The sequence below is a fragment of the Nomascus leucogenys genome, chromosome 1a (genome assembly GCF_006542625.1).
Source record: "Nomascus leucogenys isolate Asia chromosome 1a, Asia_NLE_v1, whole genome shotgun sequence".
NCBI classification, from domain to species: Eukaryota; Metazoa; Chordata; class Mammalia; order Primates; family Hylobatidae; genus Nomascus; species Nomascus leucogenys.
The window spans coordinates 104936293-104951627 of record NC_044381.1 but is presented as its reverse complement, the minus strand read 5'-3'; the positions used below and the strand labels follow the sequence as shown (position 1 = coordinate 104951627).

The 15335-nt window shown below is 34.8% G+C and overlaps 1 protein-coding gene across 3 annotated transcripts in view; it reads left to right on the top strand.

Annotated features, from left to right (window-relative positions):
• Nucleotides 1-15335, top strand: part of MDGA2 (MAM domain containing glycosylphosphatidylinositol anchor 2) — an 832668-nt gene that overhangs the window by 714437 nt on the left and 102896 nt on the right. For all 3 annotated transcript variants that reach the window (XM_030813906.1, XM_003263751.4, XM_030813910.1), the window contains one exon: nucleotides 9485-9754. In XM_030813906.1, coding sequence (XP_030669766.1) covers nucleotides 9485-9754 — 270 coding nt within the window. The remainder of the gene's footprint in view (nucleotides 1-9484; nucleotides 9755-15335) is intronic.

Here is a 15335-nt window from a genome sequence, read left to right as displayed (position 1 = left end):
TCTCAGCCTCCCAAGTAGCCTGGACTACACACACACACCACCATACCCAACTAATTTTTGCTTTTTTATTTTTAGTAGAGACGGGGTTTTACCATGTTGGCCAAGCTGATCTTGAACTCCTGACCTCATGATCCACCCGCCTTGGCTTCCCAAATTGCTGGGATTACAGGTGTGAGTCACCGTGCCCGGCCCAAATCTAGGAATTTTTTAATGAAGTCTTTATATTTTTCTAGACGTAAGATCATGTCATCAGCAAAGAGGGACACTTTGACTTCATCTTCTTCAGTGTAGATGCCTTTTATTTCTGTTTCTTGCCTAATTGCTCGGCTCGGACGTCCAGTACTATGTTGATGTGCTGCTGAATTCTATTTGGTAATATTTTGTTGGGGATTTTTGCATGTACCTTCAGGGATTTTGGCCTGCTGGACTGTGAGCCTGTCTCTGGAGAGGGTGGAACCACTGTCAGTGGGAGCAGCTTAGGCAGGCACCTGTGGGGCAGGTGATCTCCCCTTGTCTTGGTCCCACAATAGCCTGCAGCATCAGCATCAGGGAGATTTGCCTTCAGGGTGTGTGAAAGTGCCCAGCCTCCCGCGTTCCACCTTGGCCAGCTGCGCCACAGGTGGTGTTAGCCCCAGGGCAGGTCGCAGTTCTTTGAGGACTGAGGTCTCAGAATGGCACCATGTTGCACCTGCTCAGGGCTCAGAAACATGTGGGACCCAGAATGAGTTCCTTCTCTGGAGCAATTCCTCTACATAGTATCTAGGCAGCTTTCTGTGTTAGTCTGGAGGCCCCCAGAGAGTCAAGGGGTTTTCTCATGCTTAGGATTATTGAAGTCATTGGTGGGGTTGTGAAGCCCTGGGGGTCCGTCACTCACTCTTTCCCTGCATCTGCAGCTTCTTTCCTTATTATAGTATTTTAAGAGAGAAGAGGAGGGACTATATTTACGTCACTTTTATTACTGTGTATTATTATAATCATTCTATTTTATTATTAGTTATTGTTGTCCATCTCTTCCTGTGCCTAATTAATAAATGAAAATTTAATTTGTGGACCACTGGTAGTATCTGCAAGTGGAAATAATGTGACATAGGCTGTTTTTAAGAGCATGCATTCTGAAGTCAGATTGCCTTGTTTGATTCCTCAGTCTGCTACTTTTTAGCTGGGCAACTTTGCTTAATTTTTCTGTTCATCTTCTCTTTATCTTCTATAAATGGGTTATTGTTATAAAAAGATAATCTGTGTGAATATCTTAACATAGTATCTAGCATTTAGTAAATATTCAGTGTCAAGAAATACAATCTTTATTTTTATAATCGTCATCCTTTAGTATACATGTAGTGTGGTCGTTTCATAAATAGACTTTTTAACCAGCTATCTTAGTATAAGTGACAAAACTTGTATAATATAATAGTATATTATAAGAATCATATATTTTAATTGAACAAAACACAGGCACCTACTTTTCTTAAGAAATCCTACTTTTAAGCATTTCAGAATATGCTAAGTAGATTTTTCTCATAATATTCCTATATATTTCATTTCCTTCATGTTAAATACTTCATAAAAACATTCTGAGTAAATTTTATGCCATAAAAAATCTGATTCTATCAGAATAGTGAGCTCTAACTTTTTTTTAACACCTGAAGATTTCTTTCGTCATATTCGAAATTTTCACACTATACATTTCATCATAACTGCAAGGCCTATCCTTCTCACTGGATATTCCAAAGAATGAAATGTCCAACTATTAATAGCTAGTATGCTTAAAATGAACCATCTATCAGGAGAAATTTTCCATTGACAGACTTGAGTGCACTATAATGAGTGTGCTTGGTTTCATATTACTTAGCTTTTTTGAGGTGAAGAAACTACCCTGGAATCAAAGTAGTGTGGGCAATCTTTTGAATAAAAGGCCTTTTAAATAGCCTTTAATTTAGGGATGCTTTGCAACTCAGACTCTATTAAACTTTATGAAAATAGACTATGTTTGAAGAATTTTAACCCAACATTATCATTCTTCCTTACAGGCCATTGAAAATTGAATGGGCTGAATCTTTCAGGTGTGGACAAATGACATTCACATAGAGAGAGAGTCTAGAAAAACCCCCTTTGCTGGTAATAACTGATTAGGTCGGATACTTTCAAAGAATTCTCACAAAAGTCATCTTAAAAAAGTAAATATATATTTGGGGATATTTTCCCATTAGGTATAATTAATTACACTGATAACCTCTTCCACTTAAAAGGAAATTTCTCCTTTTATAAGAAGAAAAAAATAGCTACAAACACGTTTAGGTTTGTTAGGCAAATACAAATATAACTTGAGAGCAAAGACTGTATTCACTTAACTTATTAGCATTTGACTCTAGTATCATTAATCTCCACTTCAGTATTACATTCCAATGGACCTATCTTTGATTTTGTAATCATTCCAAACTTCTCTGCCTGTGCGCTGTTAAATTGCAACAGTATCCTGTTCATTGACTGAAACGTTCTGGCTCCCAGACGCCTTTGTTCTCCATGTATTTGCTTTTCAGGTTTTCAAGTAGTTCTAGCAAGTCAATCTGTCGGCTGTCTTCCCTCATGAGTTTCCTTCTGAATTCTTTCCTTCCTGAACCAGCTTAGACTGTCCCTTTAACTAGGCCTTAATGTTTTGCCTCCTTGTCCTTTTGACTCCACTCATAGTGTCGGACTCTTGACTTTTGAAGGATAGAAGGCATCTGTTTCAGTTATTTCTTGCTGTGTAACAAGCTACTCCAATACTTCAGAGCGTAAAAGAACTACATTTTATTATATGTAATCATAGTAATTCTAACTAGTGGATAGCTGATCTGGTCTCTAATGTCCAAGATGGTTTCATGTGTCTGGAACCTTGGTAGGGACAACTGGAAGTCTAAGTTAACTCTGCCCTCTCCTTTTCCATATTGTCTCTGGACCTCTTCACATGGTTTCTGCAGAAAGATTGAAGTTTTACATGGGGTTCAGCGCTTCCAGAGTGGGTACTTCAAAAGATAGGAAGTGGAACTGCCAGACACTTGTGCCCTGGTCCCAGAAATTGGCACAGCATCACTTCTGCTCTGTGTTCTAATAGTGAAAATAATCACAGAGCCCATCCAGACTTAATGAAATGAACATAAACTGCAGGTCTTGATGGGAGGAATTTTGAAGATAATGTCTACATCTTCACCCTTTTAATACCACTCATGTATTCATTTATTCAATGAATAATGATATATCAGCAACTATAATGACAGATACTGTGACAGACACATGGGGTGCAACAATGATTGGAGAATTTTTGGTCCCTTTGTAATGGAGCTTACATAAACAAGATATGAACAAATAGTGAAGCTATGCAGAAAATACATGCAATGATAAATAAAAACCATAGGAGAAGTTACTTTACTAAGTTGTCATCAAAGATAGGCTTCCTAAAGAGGTAAAATCTGAATGATGAGAATGAGCCAGCTATTGAAGACCAAAGGAAAGAACATCTCAGGCAGAAAGAACAAATTAGAGGTCTAAAGTCTACAAAAGGCTTGTCATGGAGAAACAAGAAGAAAACTTATGTGTTTGGGAGATAGTCATCAAGACAAGAATAGTTGAGAATATGGCCAGAGCCAGAAATTGCAGGACCTGGAAGTCCTGAATAGCAAGCAGGGGTGAGTCCATAAAGTTTTTTGAACAGGAAAGTAACACGAGCTGATTTTTCTGTTAAACACACATTTGACAAATCTCAGAAGAATGAGAGAACAAAAGAAGTACATTGACCTATCACGAGTCTACTGCAGGGAATTTGTAGTAATCGATGTGAGAAATAATGGTAGTGGTAGTGGATATAGGGACAAATTTATAAGCTCCTAATATATTTTAAGGTAGAATCAACATAAATAATTACCTTTTAAAATCATGGACAGTGTTCTTGAACAGTTATCACTCATTATTTCTACAGTTTAACCATCAATTCACATACCCCAAACCCAAATTATATATAATACACAGAATAAAATGCTTTCACTATATTCCTTAATGGTACTAAACTTGTCAAAGAAAAAATATATATTTTACATATCTTCAGTCTTAACTTGTTTTTTGATAGCATTTGGTACTTTTGACAACTCATATTCTCTAAAACATGCAGCTCCTTTAATTTTTGTAACACAACACTCTGGATCCCCACATCTCATTGATTGTTTATGATTTTTGTCCTTTAAAAGCTTTTATTTTTCTCTAACCCTGTAAGTGATTATATTCAAGAGTAAAGTCCATATTTGTCATTTTACTTATTTTTGTCTATACTTACTCTGAACTGTGTTAATAACTGTAACCTTCAGTCAGCCCTTTCTTCTGAGTTTCAGATCCATATTTTCCCTTGACAATTAGATACATGTTTCTAGGCATGTAATAGACAAAATATTATGTAAAACCTCTCCAATGTAAACAACTAAAAATTCTGGACAATATTGTAAAATTAAAAACATTTAAAATGTTTATTTGAAAAATACTTTGTGAAATTTAATGAAGTACAATGAAGTTACATTTGCCTTGAGGGTATTTGCTTAACATGGACAAATTTGAGCTTCAATTCTGATGGCATCTTTGGGCAAGGGGTGCTGAACCTCAAACCCAGAGTATTCACTAGGGGAGGGATCTGTTGGTAGAACTGTCTCCGAAGAAGTTGGAACTCAAAGGATTGTATCTGTAGGGTAGGAGTAAAGCAGAAGTAAACCCAATATACACATTCCCACTCCCAAGGGAGTGCAGGAAATGTGTAACTTGGAAATGAACAGGATGGGATGATGTGGTAATCCATTCTTGAAATTATAGTCACTAGTTGACCTTTATATGGATTTTTAGCTCAAATTCAAGTCACTTGATAATTTAAATTAGCCTTAAGTCATGCACTTAAATATTATCCTAGACAGTGATGTCTATAGTTGCCTGTGGACATAAATTTTCTCTGGAGAAAGAAACCGTCATTTTAGTCATCAAAAAATCCTATAAATATTTTTAAAGGGCAATAAATAGCATAGAATCAAATTTATCAAAATTGATCGAGAACACACAGGAATACAGTACTTCGAAAGAAAACCAACAGAAAAACTTCCTCAAAACTTCAGTTGAAATTATCAGGCAGTCGCCTGGTGTGTTGGCTCACGCCTGTAATCCCAGTGCTTTGGGAGGCTGAGGCAGATGGATCACAAGGTCAGGAGATTGAGACCTTGCTGGCTAACACGGTGAAAGCCCATCTCTACTGAAAATACAAAAAATTAGCCGGGCGTGGTGGTGGGTGCCTGTAGTCCAAGCTACTCGGGAGGCTGAGGTAGGAGAATGGCGTGAACCTGGGAGGCAGAGGTTGTAGTGAGCCGAGATTGTGCCACTGCACTCCAGCCTGGGTGACAGACCGAGACTCCGTCTCAAAAAAATAAAAATAAATTATCAGGCAGTATAAAACAATTACTTTGTTTAAAGAAATGGAAGATAAGCTTAACTACTTTTTCAGGTAGTGGAAACATACAAAAAAGTAGTGCGGCAGGTATACAAAATAACTACACAGAAAAGGAATAAATGAAGTATACATTATTGGAATTAAAAACACAATATATATTTTGCAGATTAAATAGGATTGGAGAAAGAATTAATGAACTGAATGAGCTCAGACAAATTTATTCATAATGCAGTACAGAAAAACCAACAAGTGGAAAATTTGAATGTGTTTAAAGACATCAAAAACAGAATGAAGAGGATCATCTAATAAGGACATAAAGAAGGAAATAGAGGTGTTAAACAGCTTATGATGAGAATTTTCCAAAATTACCTCAGATGAAAGACACCAAATTTAACAGATTTAAGAAGCCCAACAAGTTTCTTTTTTTTTTAAATTTTATTATTATTAAACTTTAAGTTTTAGGGTTCGCAAGGACAAAAAAGCCCAACAAATTTCAAACCCATAAGTAAAAAGAAACCCATCCCTAGAAACCGTATATTGAAACTACAGAACAGCAATGACAAAGATATTTTGAAAGTGGCTGGAGGAAAAAAAGACATTCATGTCAAAGTGTGAGACTTTGAGTTGACCTCTTTACACCAACAATGGCCATCTGAAGACAGTGGAATTATATAATGATGCGCTGAAAAAACAAAGCCTGCCAAACTACAAGGAAATACCTTTTAATGTTTTATGTATGTATATATACATATATATATAAAATATATATGCATATAAATATGTATATATAAAACATTAGATATATACACACATACATATATGTATATATAACTTATATTTATGTGTATATATAAAATATTAAAAGATATATATGTATTTTAACTTATATGTACATATATGTATATGTGTATACATAATATGTATAAATCTATATATGTATAAATTCTACATATGTGTGTGTATACACATATACATATGAAAAATTAAAAGTATATTTCATATACATATGTGTATATATGTATGTGTACATATAACATATATACATGTATACACACATATACATACATACATACATGTACTTTGAGACCTTTATTTACTTCTCCACATAACTAATCATGGATTATTGCATGCCTGTGAGTGGCTAAGTCCTGGATCTCCTCAGGAAAACACAGCACTATTGCACGTGTATGGTGTCCTATAGAGAACGTCAGTCTTTGGGCATAGCGTTAAGAGCTCTTGGTTTCCCAGCCCCACAAACTAAAATATATTTTTTAGAAAATCATGATCAAAGAGTTCACTAAAGATATGATAGATCTAAATGATAACTTCAGACACAAGGAGAGTGGTCACAGATGGAAAGTCTACCATGAAAGAAGGAATGAAGGGCCAATAAGCTAGCAAATGTCTGGACATTTTATAAAATACTATAGATATACAATATTATATTATAATGTACTGTAGAATTTTTTTTTTTTTTTGAGACAGAGTCTAGCTCTGTTTCCCAGGCTGGTGTGCAATGGCGCAATCTTGGCTCACCACAAACTCCGCCTCCCGGGTTCAAGCGATTCCCCTCCCTCAGCCACCCGAGTAGCTGGGGCTACAGCCACACGCCACATGCCCGGCTACTTTTTGTAGTTTTAGTAGAGACGGGGTTTCACTATGTTGGCCAGGCTGGTGTCAAAGTCCTGACCTCAGGATCCGCCCTCCTCAGCTTCCCAAAGTGCTGGGATTACAGGCGTGAGCCACCAAGCCCGACTATGTACAATAGACTTTTTATTAAAAAAAAGGATTGAAATTCATGACTCAGTAACACATGTTAGAATGAGAATAAAAGGAACAAATTATCCTTAGATTATTGTTTTCCTCAGTAGTATAATAAGGTATTGATTGATGTTTTTGGATAACTTAAGTATGCATGTTGCAAGCTTTGAGACAATCAGAGTAACAGAGACAGAGTAAGTAAATCTTCAAGAAGCAGCAGCAAAAAGATCAGAATGATAATGTAATCCATCTGTCTAAAAGAAGGCGATAAAAAGTAGCAGAAAACAAATAGTACAAAATAATAAGTTACAGTAAATTTAATACAAAAATGTAATCAAATAAAAGTACAAAATAAGTTACAGTAAATGTCAATGAATAAAGTGCTAAGTGCCCTGGGTTAATAAAAGATTGACAGAGTTAAAAAAATCCTAAAAAATAAAACATAAGCTCATGATGTTTAAAAGAGATGCTTGTAAAATTTAAAGATACTGAAAGTATAAGATAAAAATACTTATAAAGATATTGAAAGTATAAGATTAAAAGGATGGAAAAATATCACATGTAAATACTAACAAAATAAATGCCAATGTAGCTATAATAATGTTAGACTATATGTGTATGTGTGTGTGTGTGTATACACACACACACACACACACACACATGTTATAGCATTGCTGGAGATAAAAGAGATTATAGTGATAAAGTATTCAATATTCAACTCATGGACAACATAAAACAATTCTAAATTCATATATACTTAATAGCATAACCTCAAAACAGGTAGAGCAAAAAGGAGGCAGAACTACAAGGAGAATTTTTTAAATTAGATATCTAAAACATAACTTTTTTAAGAGGAGTTTAACATAAGCTTCTGAATTAATTCAACTGGAATAAGTAGGCAAAAAATAAATGAATAAACAATTATATAGATGATTTGGACAACTCCTCGATATTAGACTTGGCCCAATGGATGCATATCACACTTCAGAAGTGCAGACTATTCCTTCTTAGCGGGCACACCCAGAACAGAAATACATATATTGCATCATACGGCAAGTGTTAACAAATTCAGAGGATTGAAAACGTGGACTATTTTATCTGACTACAATTCAGTTAAGCAAAAAATCAACAGCAAAGAGAAAATAAAACATTACCCATATGTTTGGAAATGAAGAAACACTGCTTCTGGATCTGTGATTGACAGGTCATGAAACTGACATATGCAGCATACACCAATCTACCTCTCCTTTTCTTCACTGTCTTCATGACTGGCACTATTATCCACTTCATTGCCTAAGGCATCATTTTTGGTCCCGCTGACCTCACCTTAGTTCAGGCTTTCACCAGTGATTTAAGTTTTTTGCAACTTGTCTCTTCCCTCTGTGGTTTATGCTTTTCCTGTCTACCACAGTGTTTTTCCTAAAAAAAAAAAAAAAAAAAAAATTAATTTGATCATATAAATCCTTTATTTAGAAATTTTAGAAGAACTCCTCAATGCCAAGAAAATGCATTCCTTGAATAGAGTCTCTTTCTTTTCATCTTTATATCCCCCCCAGCGCTTATGGTCTTCTTTTGTACATCAGCTATGCTAATCCATCTGCATTTCTCTGAACACCCCTTCGTTTTCAGATTTTGTACCTTTGCATATACCCATCCCTCTACCTGGAATGCCTTCTCTTACTGCTTACTCAACTGACCATTTCCTGTACATTCTGGAAGACACAGCTGAGTATCATTTTTGTAACATACTTGCCTGGTCAACTCTCATGCTGTCATTCACTTCTTATTTACTTAGCACTGTAGAATTATTTTTCATACACTTTTGTAAATTAGCTTTTTAAATAGCTGGCTTCGGTATCAGACCATGAAGTAAATGAAGAGAGGAATCTTTTCATTGCATATTAAAAAAAAGAAGTCTTACCACTTTTAGACAAAGGGCCCCAAACAAACAAAAAAGGAATGTTTGATAATATTAGAATTAGTAGGAAAGTTTTAAAAAATTTGCTGAAAGAGGTAAGAAGGATCAGTCAGCGCTAGTAGTTTCACCTGCAAATGCATCTGTAAAGCAAGGAGGCTCATTTCCTTCCTACCCTCAGGAAATCAAATTTCCCAGCCCAAGCTAAAATTTCTGGGCTTAAATATGTTCTTCATTCACCTCCTACACTCCTCCTCTGTTGCTGCATGTGTTATTAAAAATGGCTTCTTCTAGTAAGAGTAGCTTTTAGCTTGTTGCGAGTCACATCTTTCATCTGTTTTTACATATCTTTTCTACAGATCCCCCTGCAGTGGAACCAGCATTCTTGGAAATCCGGCAAGGACAGGATCGAAGTGTCACTATGAGCTGCAGAGTACTGAGAGCCTATCCAATACGGGTGCTGACCTACGAGTGGCGCTTGGGCAATAAATTATTACGGACGGGTCAATTTGACTCTCAGGAATACACAGAGTACCCTGTGAAGAGTCTTTCCAATGAAAACTATGGGGTTTATAACTGTAGCATCATAAATGAAGCTGGAGCTGGGAGATGCAGCTTTCTTGTTACAGGTAGGATTCCAGATATTTCCTTTTTATATATTTTGTTTTATTAGACCAAGAGATTTTAGACCTATGTCAATATAAGAATGAAAACATTTTGTAAATCAGTGGAACATAGAACAGCTTGACTCCTCAAGTTAGAGCTTCTACACATTTATTTTTAAGTCAAGTTTGCTTTAATAGTTAAAAGAATGCACAGGCCTACAAAATTACATAGAAGTTTATCTGAATTCTAGTAGAGTTAGTGAGGAGGAGGTTGGTTATTGTATTAGTCAATTCTCGCACTGCTATAAAGAACTACCTGAGACTGGGTAATTTATGAAGAAAAGAGGTTTAACTGACTCAGTTCTGCAAGCTGAAAAGGAAGCATGACTGGGAAGCGTCAGGAAACTTACAATCATGGCAAAAGGCAAAGGGGAAGCAAGGACCTACTTCACATGGTGGCAGCAAAGAGAGAGAGAGTGAAGGGGTAAGTGTCACACACTTTTAAACTATCAGATCTCATGGGAACTCACTCACCATCACGAGAACAGCAAGGGGGAAATCCACCCCCATGATCCAATCACCTCCCACTAGGGCCCTCCCCTGACATGTGGGGATTATAATTCCACATGAGATTTAGGTGAGGACACAGAGCCAAACCATATCAGTTATTTTGAGTGTTTCAGTAATAATGAGACCTACTGTGGTGATGGCTGGCTTTAATTAGATCAAGTTGCAAGTATTTTTTTTTTTCTATTCAAATCTCATGTGAATAGATAATTGCTCTGGTTTTCTTATTACCAGAATTTTTTTTCTTTTGTTTATTTGCTTATTTATGTATGTATTTATTTACTACCTGTCAATATATGGTGACTTTCAATTTTGTCTTTGACTGGCCATATGTTTACAAATATTCCAAGAAAAAGCAGTAGAGTTGTATCTGACAGATAATAAATTAGGGAGAAGTATTGACATTTTTTGTCATTGTCTTTTAAACATTCCCTCTCTTTTATGTCTTATGTTTTTACGTTATTTTTATAATCTATATACTGCACGTTATTTATGAGTGACAAATTAGGAATGCATTAAAGGAAAATAGTCCTCATTTTCTTTGTCATAGGTAAAGTTAGTTGTAATAGTTGAAATGTTCATGGTAGTAAAAAAAGTGGACATTGTGTATTATCTAAAAAGAAGTCATAAAAAATGATTAAAATGTTCCAGACTTGAAACTTATTAATAGCATAAATTCTAAGTGGTAATTTCTAACTCGTGAGGGAACTCTCTGATTATGAACTGCCTTTAGCCATTTTTGCTTTCTGAAATGTAATATTAGCTAGTCTGTTCTAGGAAAGCATATCAGATGTCTGGATGAAACTTTGAAACACCAATTAGATCATTTACTAAAGCATATCAGGATTAGTATTCCTTATGAATTTCTCATAACTCGAAACTTTGAATCTAACATAAGAGAGCCAGGGAATAGAAGTATACAAAGATCCATATATTTTTAATGCACAAATCTTTCAAGGTAATGCTGTTTACTTCTGAAAGTCAAATTAACTAAAAACATTTTAAATTTTATTTTTTACAATTATTTTACTCTTCTTACCATGAATGTTGTATAGTCATCCCAAAGTAGACTTGATCCAACTATACACCAAAATGTGCAGAATTGAACTAAAAGGCAATGACATCTATATCTGTATTAGCTCACAGGATATCTTAAAAGATTATTCCTCTTTTCCTTTTTCTTTTAAAATTCCATGTTTATGATGTATGTTAGAGTAAGGGGCTAAGAGAATAGAGTTGTGTTCACTTAGATGTCAGAAGGAGTGTGAGAATAGTTTCCTGCTAGGAAAAAGAACAAAGTAAGCAAAGGTATTTTGGAAACTGTGATGAGCCTAGCTTGTAGTATACTATCCATGTTAAACATAATTAACTGTAATGAAAATACTTTGCATTTGCATGTATTTTATTTACTCGTATTTTAATGGTGAAGTCATAGCAGTTTTGTGAGGTGTAAGTGAGCTTCATGAGCTTTAGCAGAAACCCAGATGCCATTTTTCATCTTCTATGATGGGCTATTTTGTGCAAGTTCTAAAGGTTAATGTAGCATATTGATTTATTAGAATAAGCCCATTCGTAAATTTAAAATTCCAAGTATTATCTATATTACTTATATATTAATATGTAGACATAAATACTTCTATTTTAATAGTTCTGTAATTTTATAGCACAAGATTTAACTGGAGCATGCATTTCAGTTTATCAAAGATTCACAATGTCTCAATATTTAACTCTGGAAAAACATATTCTTCAATACTTCAAAATATCTGGGCTTATTTTTTCATGGCATGACTGAACATCATTCTATGTTATACCCCATTTTGTCCCATCACATTGCTTGATGTAGGAAAGAAAACCAGTAAATCTAGAGTGATTAAATAGATGGAGGATGAACAAAAGAGTTAATGATTCAGTGAAAGAAAATTTCTGAAAATAATTTTTAAATGAGAAAAAAGTGAATACAGAGAGGGTAAAAGGATGGTTTAAGTTGAAAATAAATCATATATATTTTAGGAAGCTAGCTAGTGCCCTCTGAAAAAGATGTCTATGTTCTAATCCCTGGGACCTGTGGATATTAACTTATTTGGCAACATAAGATATCATAGAGGAACTCTCCCAGTAGAGGACACAAAGATAAGTAAAGTCTTAAGAGGTGTGAAGGACAAAATAATAATAAGTATCTGCTTAGCAGGAAACCCATAAAGAAGTAAAAGACCAAATGCAGGAATAAAATTAAATGAAAAAAATAATAACAGAGATTGTTTTAAAATTTAGAAAGTAAAAAGGACGACTGTATTAGTCCGTTTTCACACTCCTAATAAAGACACACTCGAGACTAAGAAATTTACAAAAGAAAGGGGTTTCTTTGGACTTGCAGTTCCATAGCTGGGGAAGCCTCACAATCGTGGTGGAAGGCAAGGAGGAGCAAGTTATGTCGTAGATGGTTGGCAGCAGGCAAAGAGGGAGAGGGAGCTTGTGCAGGGGAACTCCTCTTTTTTACTTTTATTCTGAAAAAGAAAAGCTAGAGAATTGGTAGTTTGCAAAACTGCAGTACAAAAAAAAAAGCTAAACGGTGATCTTTATACTTAAGGGAAAGGCTATCAGTGAAAACCAGGATCTGTAAAAATAAATGAAGAGGATTAGATATAGTAAATAAGTGGGTAAAGATAAAAGACTATGTTTCTTTTATCTTTCATTTTCCCTAATAAACATCTCTATAAATGGTGGTCAACAAATAGCAGCCTGAGGTTAGCACTGTTTTTGTAAAGAACGTTTAATTGGAACACACCTTTCCTGATTTGTTTATGTGTTGTCTATAGCTGCTTTCACGCAACAACCACAGAGGTGAGTAGTTGCAACAATGACTATATGGCTCAAGCCAAGAATATTTACTGTCTCACCCTTTACAAATAAGTCTGCCAATCAATCTCCAGTTTGAAGAAAAAATGACATTGTAATTTAGGGTTCACAGCATATTTAGAGCTAAAACATGCCAGTAGCACAAGCGACGGAATTTGAATTATACTGTTGTAAATTTATTACATTTGTGATGTGGGAAGTGTGAAGTAAATAGGGACCTCAGAGAAGCATGAAGTATGGAATGTGATATGTTAACTGGTACAATACTGACTCTCAGTAGAATCGGTAAGTGAATGTTGCATACTTTAAGCCATATAAAAGTCCTTAAAAAGTTTTTTGAATTTAGTCAAAATACCCCAGGAAATGAGTAACAGATGAATGAAATATTGAAGAGACAAAACAAAGGGCAAGATGGTAGACTTTAACTCAGTCACGTTAATAATTACATTAAATGTAAATGAATTTAATGTTCCAATTAGCTGTCAGAAGTGGTAGAGCTGGATTGAGAAAAAAAAAAATGCAAACTATCTACAAGATACACACTGTTTGCTACCAAAAACGCACTTCGAATACAAAGACACAAAAAGAGTGAAAGGAAATGGGGGAATGCCTAGCTTTCAAACAGCAGACATAAAAATGCTGGCGTGGCTGTACTATTATCAGAAAAAGTAGACTTCAAGATAGAGTAATGACGAGAGTTAAAGAGGAACAAAGTAATACTACAGGAATTTATAGGAAAGACATAACGGTTCAAATTATGTGGACATCTATTAATAGAGCCTCAAAATTCCTAAATAACAAATACTACCAGGAGCAAAACACTATTCCATAATTATAGTTCAAGATTTTAATACCCATTTATTCGTGATTGATAGAATATGGAGATAAAAAATCACTAATGTTTTAGAAGATTTTAAGCATACTATTAAGTAAATTAAATTAATTTACCCGACAGAAATGAAAGCACATGTATACACAAAGACTTATGCACAATCTTTAATATCAGCTTCATTTGTGATAGCCTCAAACCAAAAACAATCCAAATATCCATCAACAGGTGAACAACTTGTGATGTATTCATGAAATGGAATTTTACTCAGTGTTAAAAATGGAAAGAACTACTGATACATGGAAGCGGATGGATGTCAAAACAATGTCGAGTGAAAAGAACCAAATCATATGATTTCATTTATATGAGTTTCCTAAATCGGAAAAAGTAATCTTTAGTAATGAAAAGTGGATTTTTGTTTGCCTGGGTCAAGGGTGGAGGTGACTAATTATGAAGGGGCAGGAGGTAACTTTCTACAGAGATGGGAATCTATATCTTGATTATGGTGGTGTTTATATAGCAATATATATTTTTCCAAACCCATCAATAATCACATTTAAAATGTATGAATTTTATTATATGTAAATTATATCTGAATAAGGTACTATTGTGTTGTAAATGGATAAAACATCTGCTAGCTAAGGTAGGCTTGGGAATAGGAAGTGTTTCATAATGTGAATGGCATTCGTTCCATGTAATGTTATAATGTATATAATTTTTCTAATGCATATTGTAGTAACATGTGCAAAGTAATTTAGCAAAATTAATTTTTCCTCAAGAATGATTTGTTCCTTTTTCTCCTCCACTAACCTTCAAAATTCTTTTAGTTGGGGAAGCTAAAATGATTATTCTTCACAGTATTTCCCCTCTCCATATCAATGTTTCTCTCTTATATTTCTTGCATTAAGAGACAGCAACTGTTACATCAAAAATATAGAAAGACCCAATTTGTTGGTAGCAAAAGTCATATATAAAAGTTAAATCCGAAAGATATCAATCAGGTTTGGAGTATTACCATTTTGTAAGCAGAGACGGTCACTGCTGTGTAAAATAATGGAAAGACAGAGATACCAGTCTCGAACAAGCTAGGGTGTAGGGTTGCAAAACTGTGTCTTACAGCTTGCTCACATTACTTTTGAGTCTGCATGAGATCTAATTTGTAAATAATAAGAAACAGTCTAAAATTTCAAACAGTTACCTCTGAGAGAAAAGAAACTTTCTAATATTTACTGACACCAGAGAAGAATAGAACAAAGAAAACTGAATGTAGAAAAGCACATCTATGTATATTAATATCCTATGTTTAGTACTGCTATTCTTAAGGGCCTGTTTAGCTCTTAGCACATTTGGATT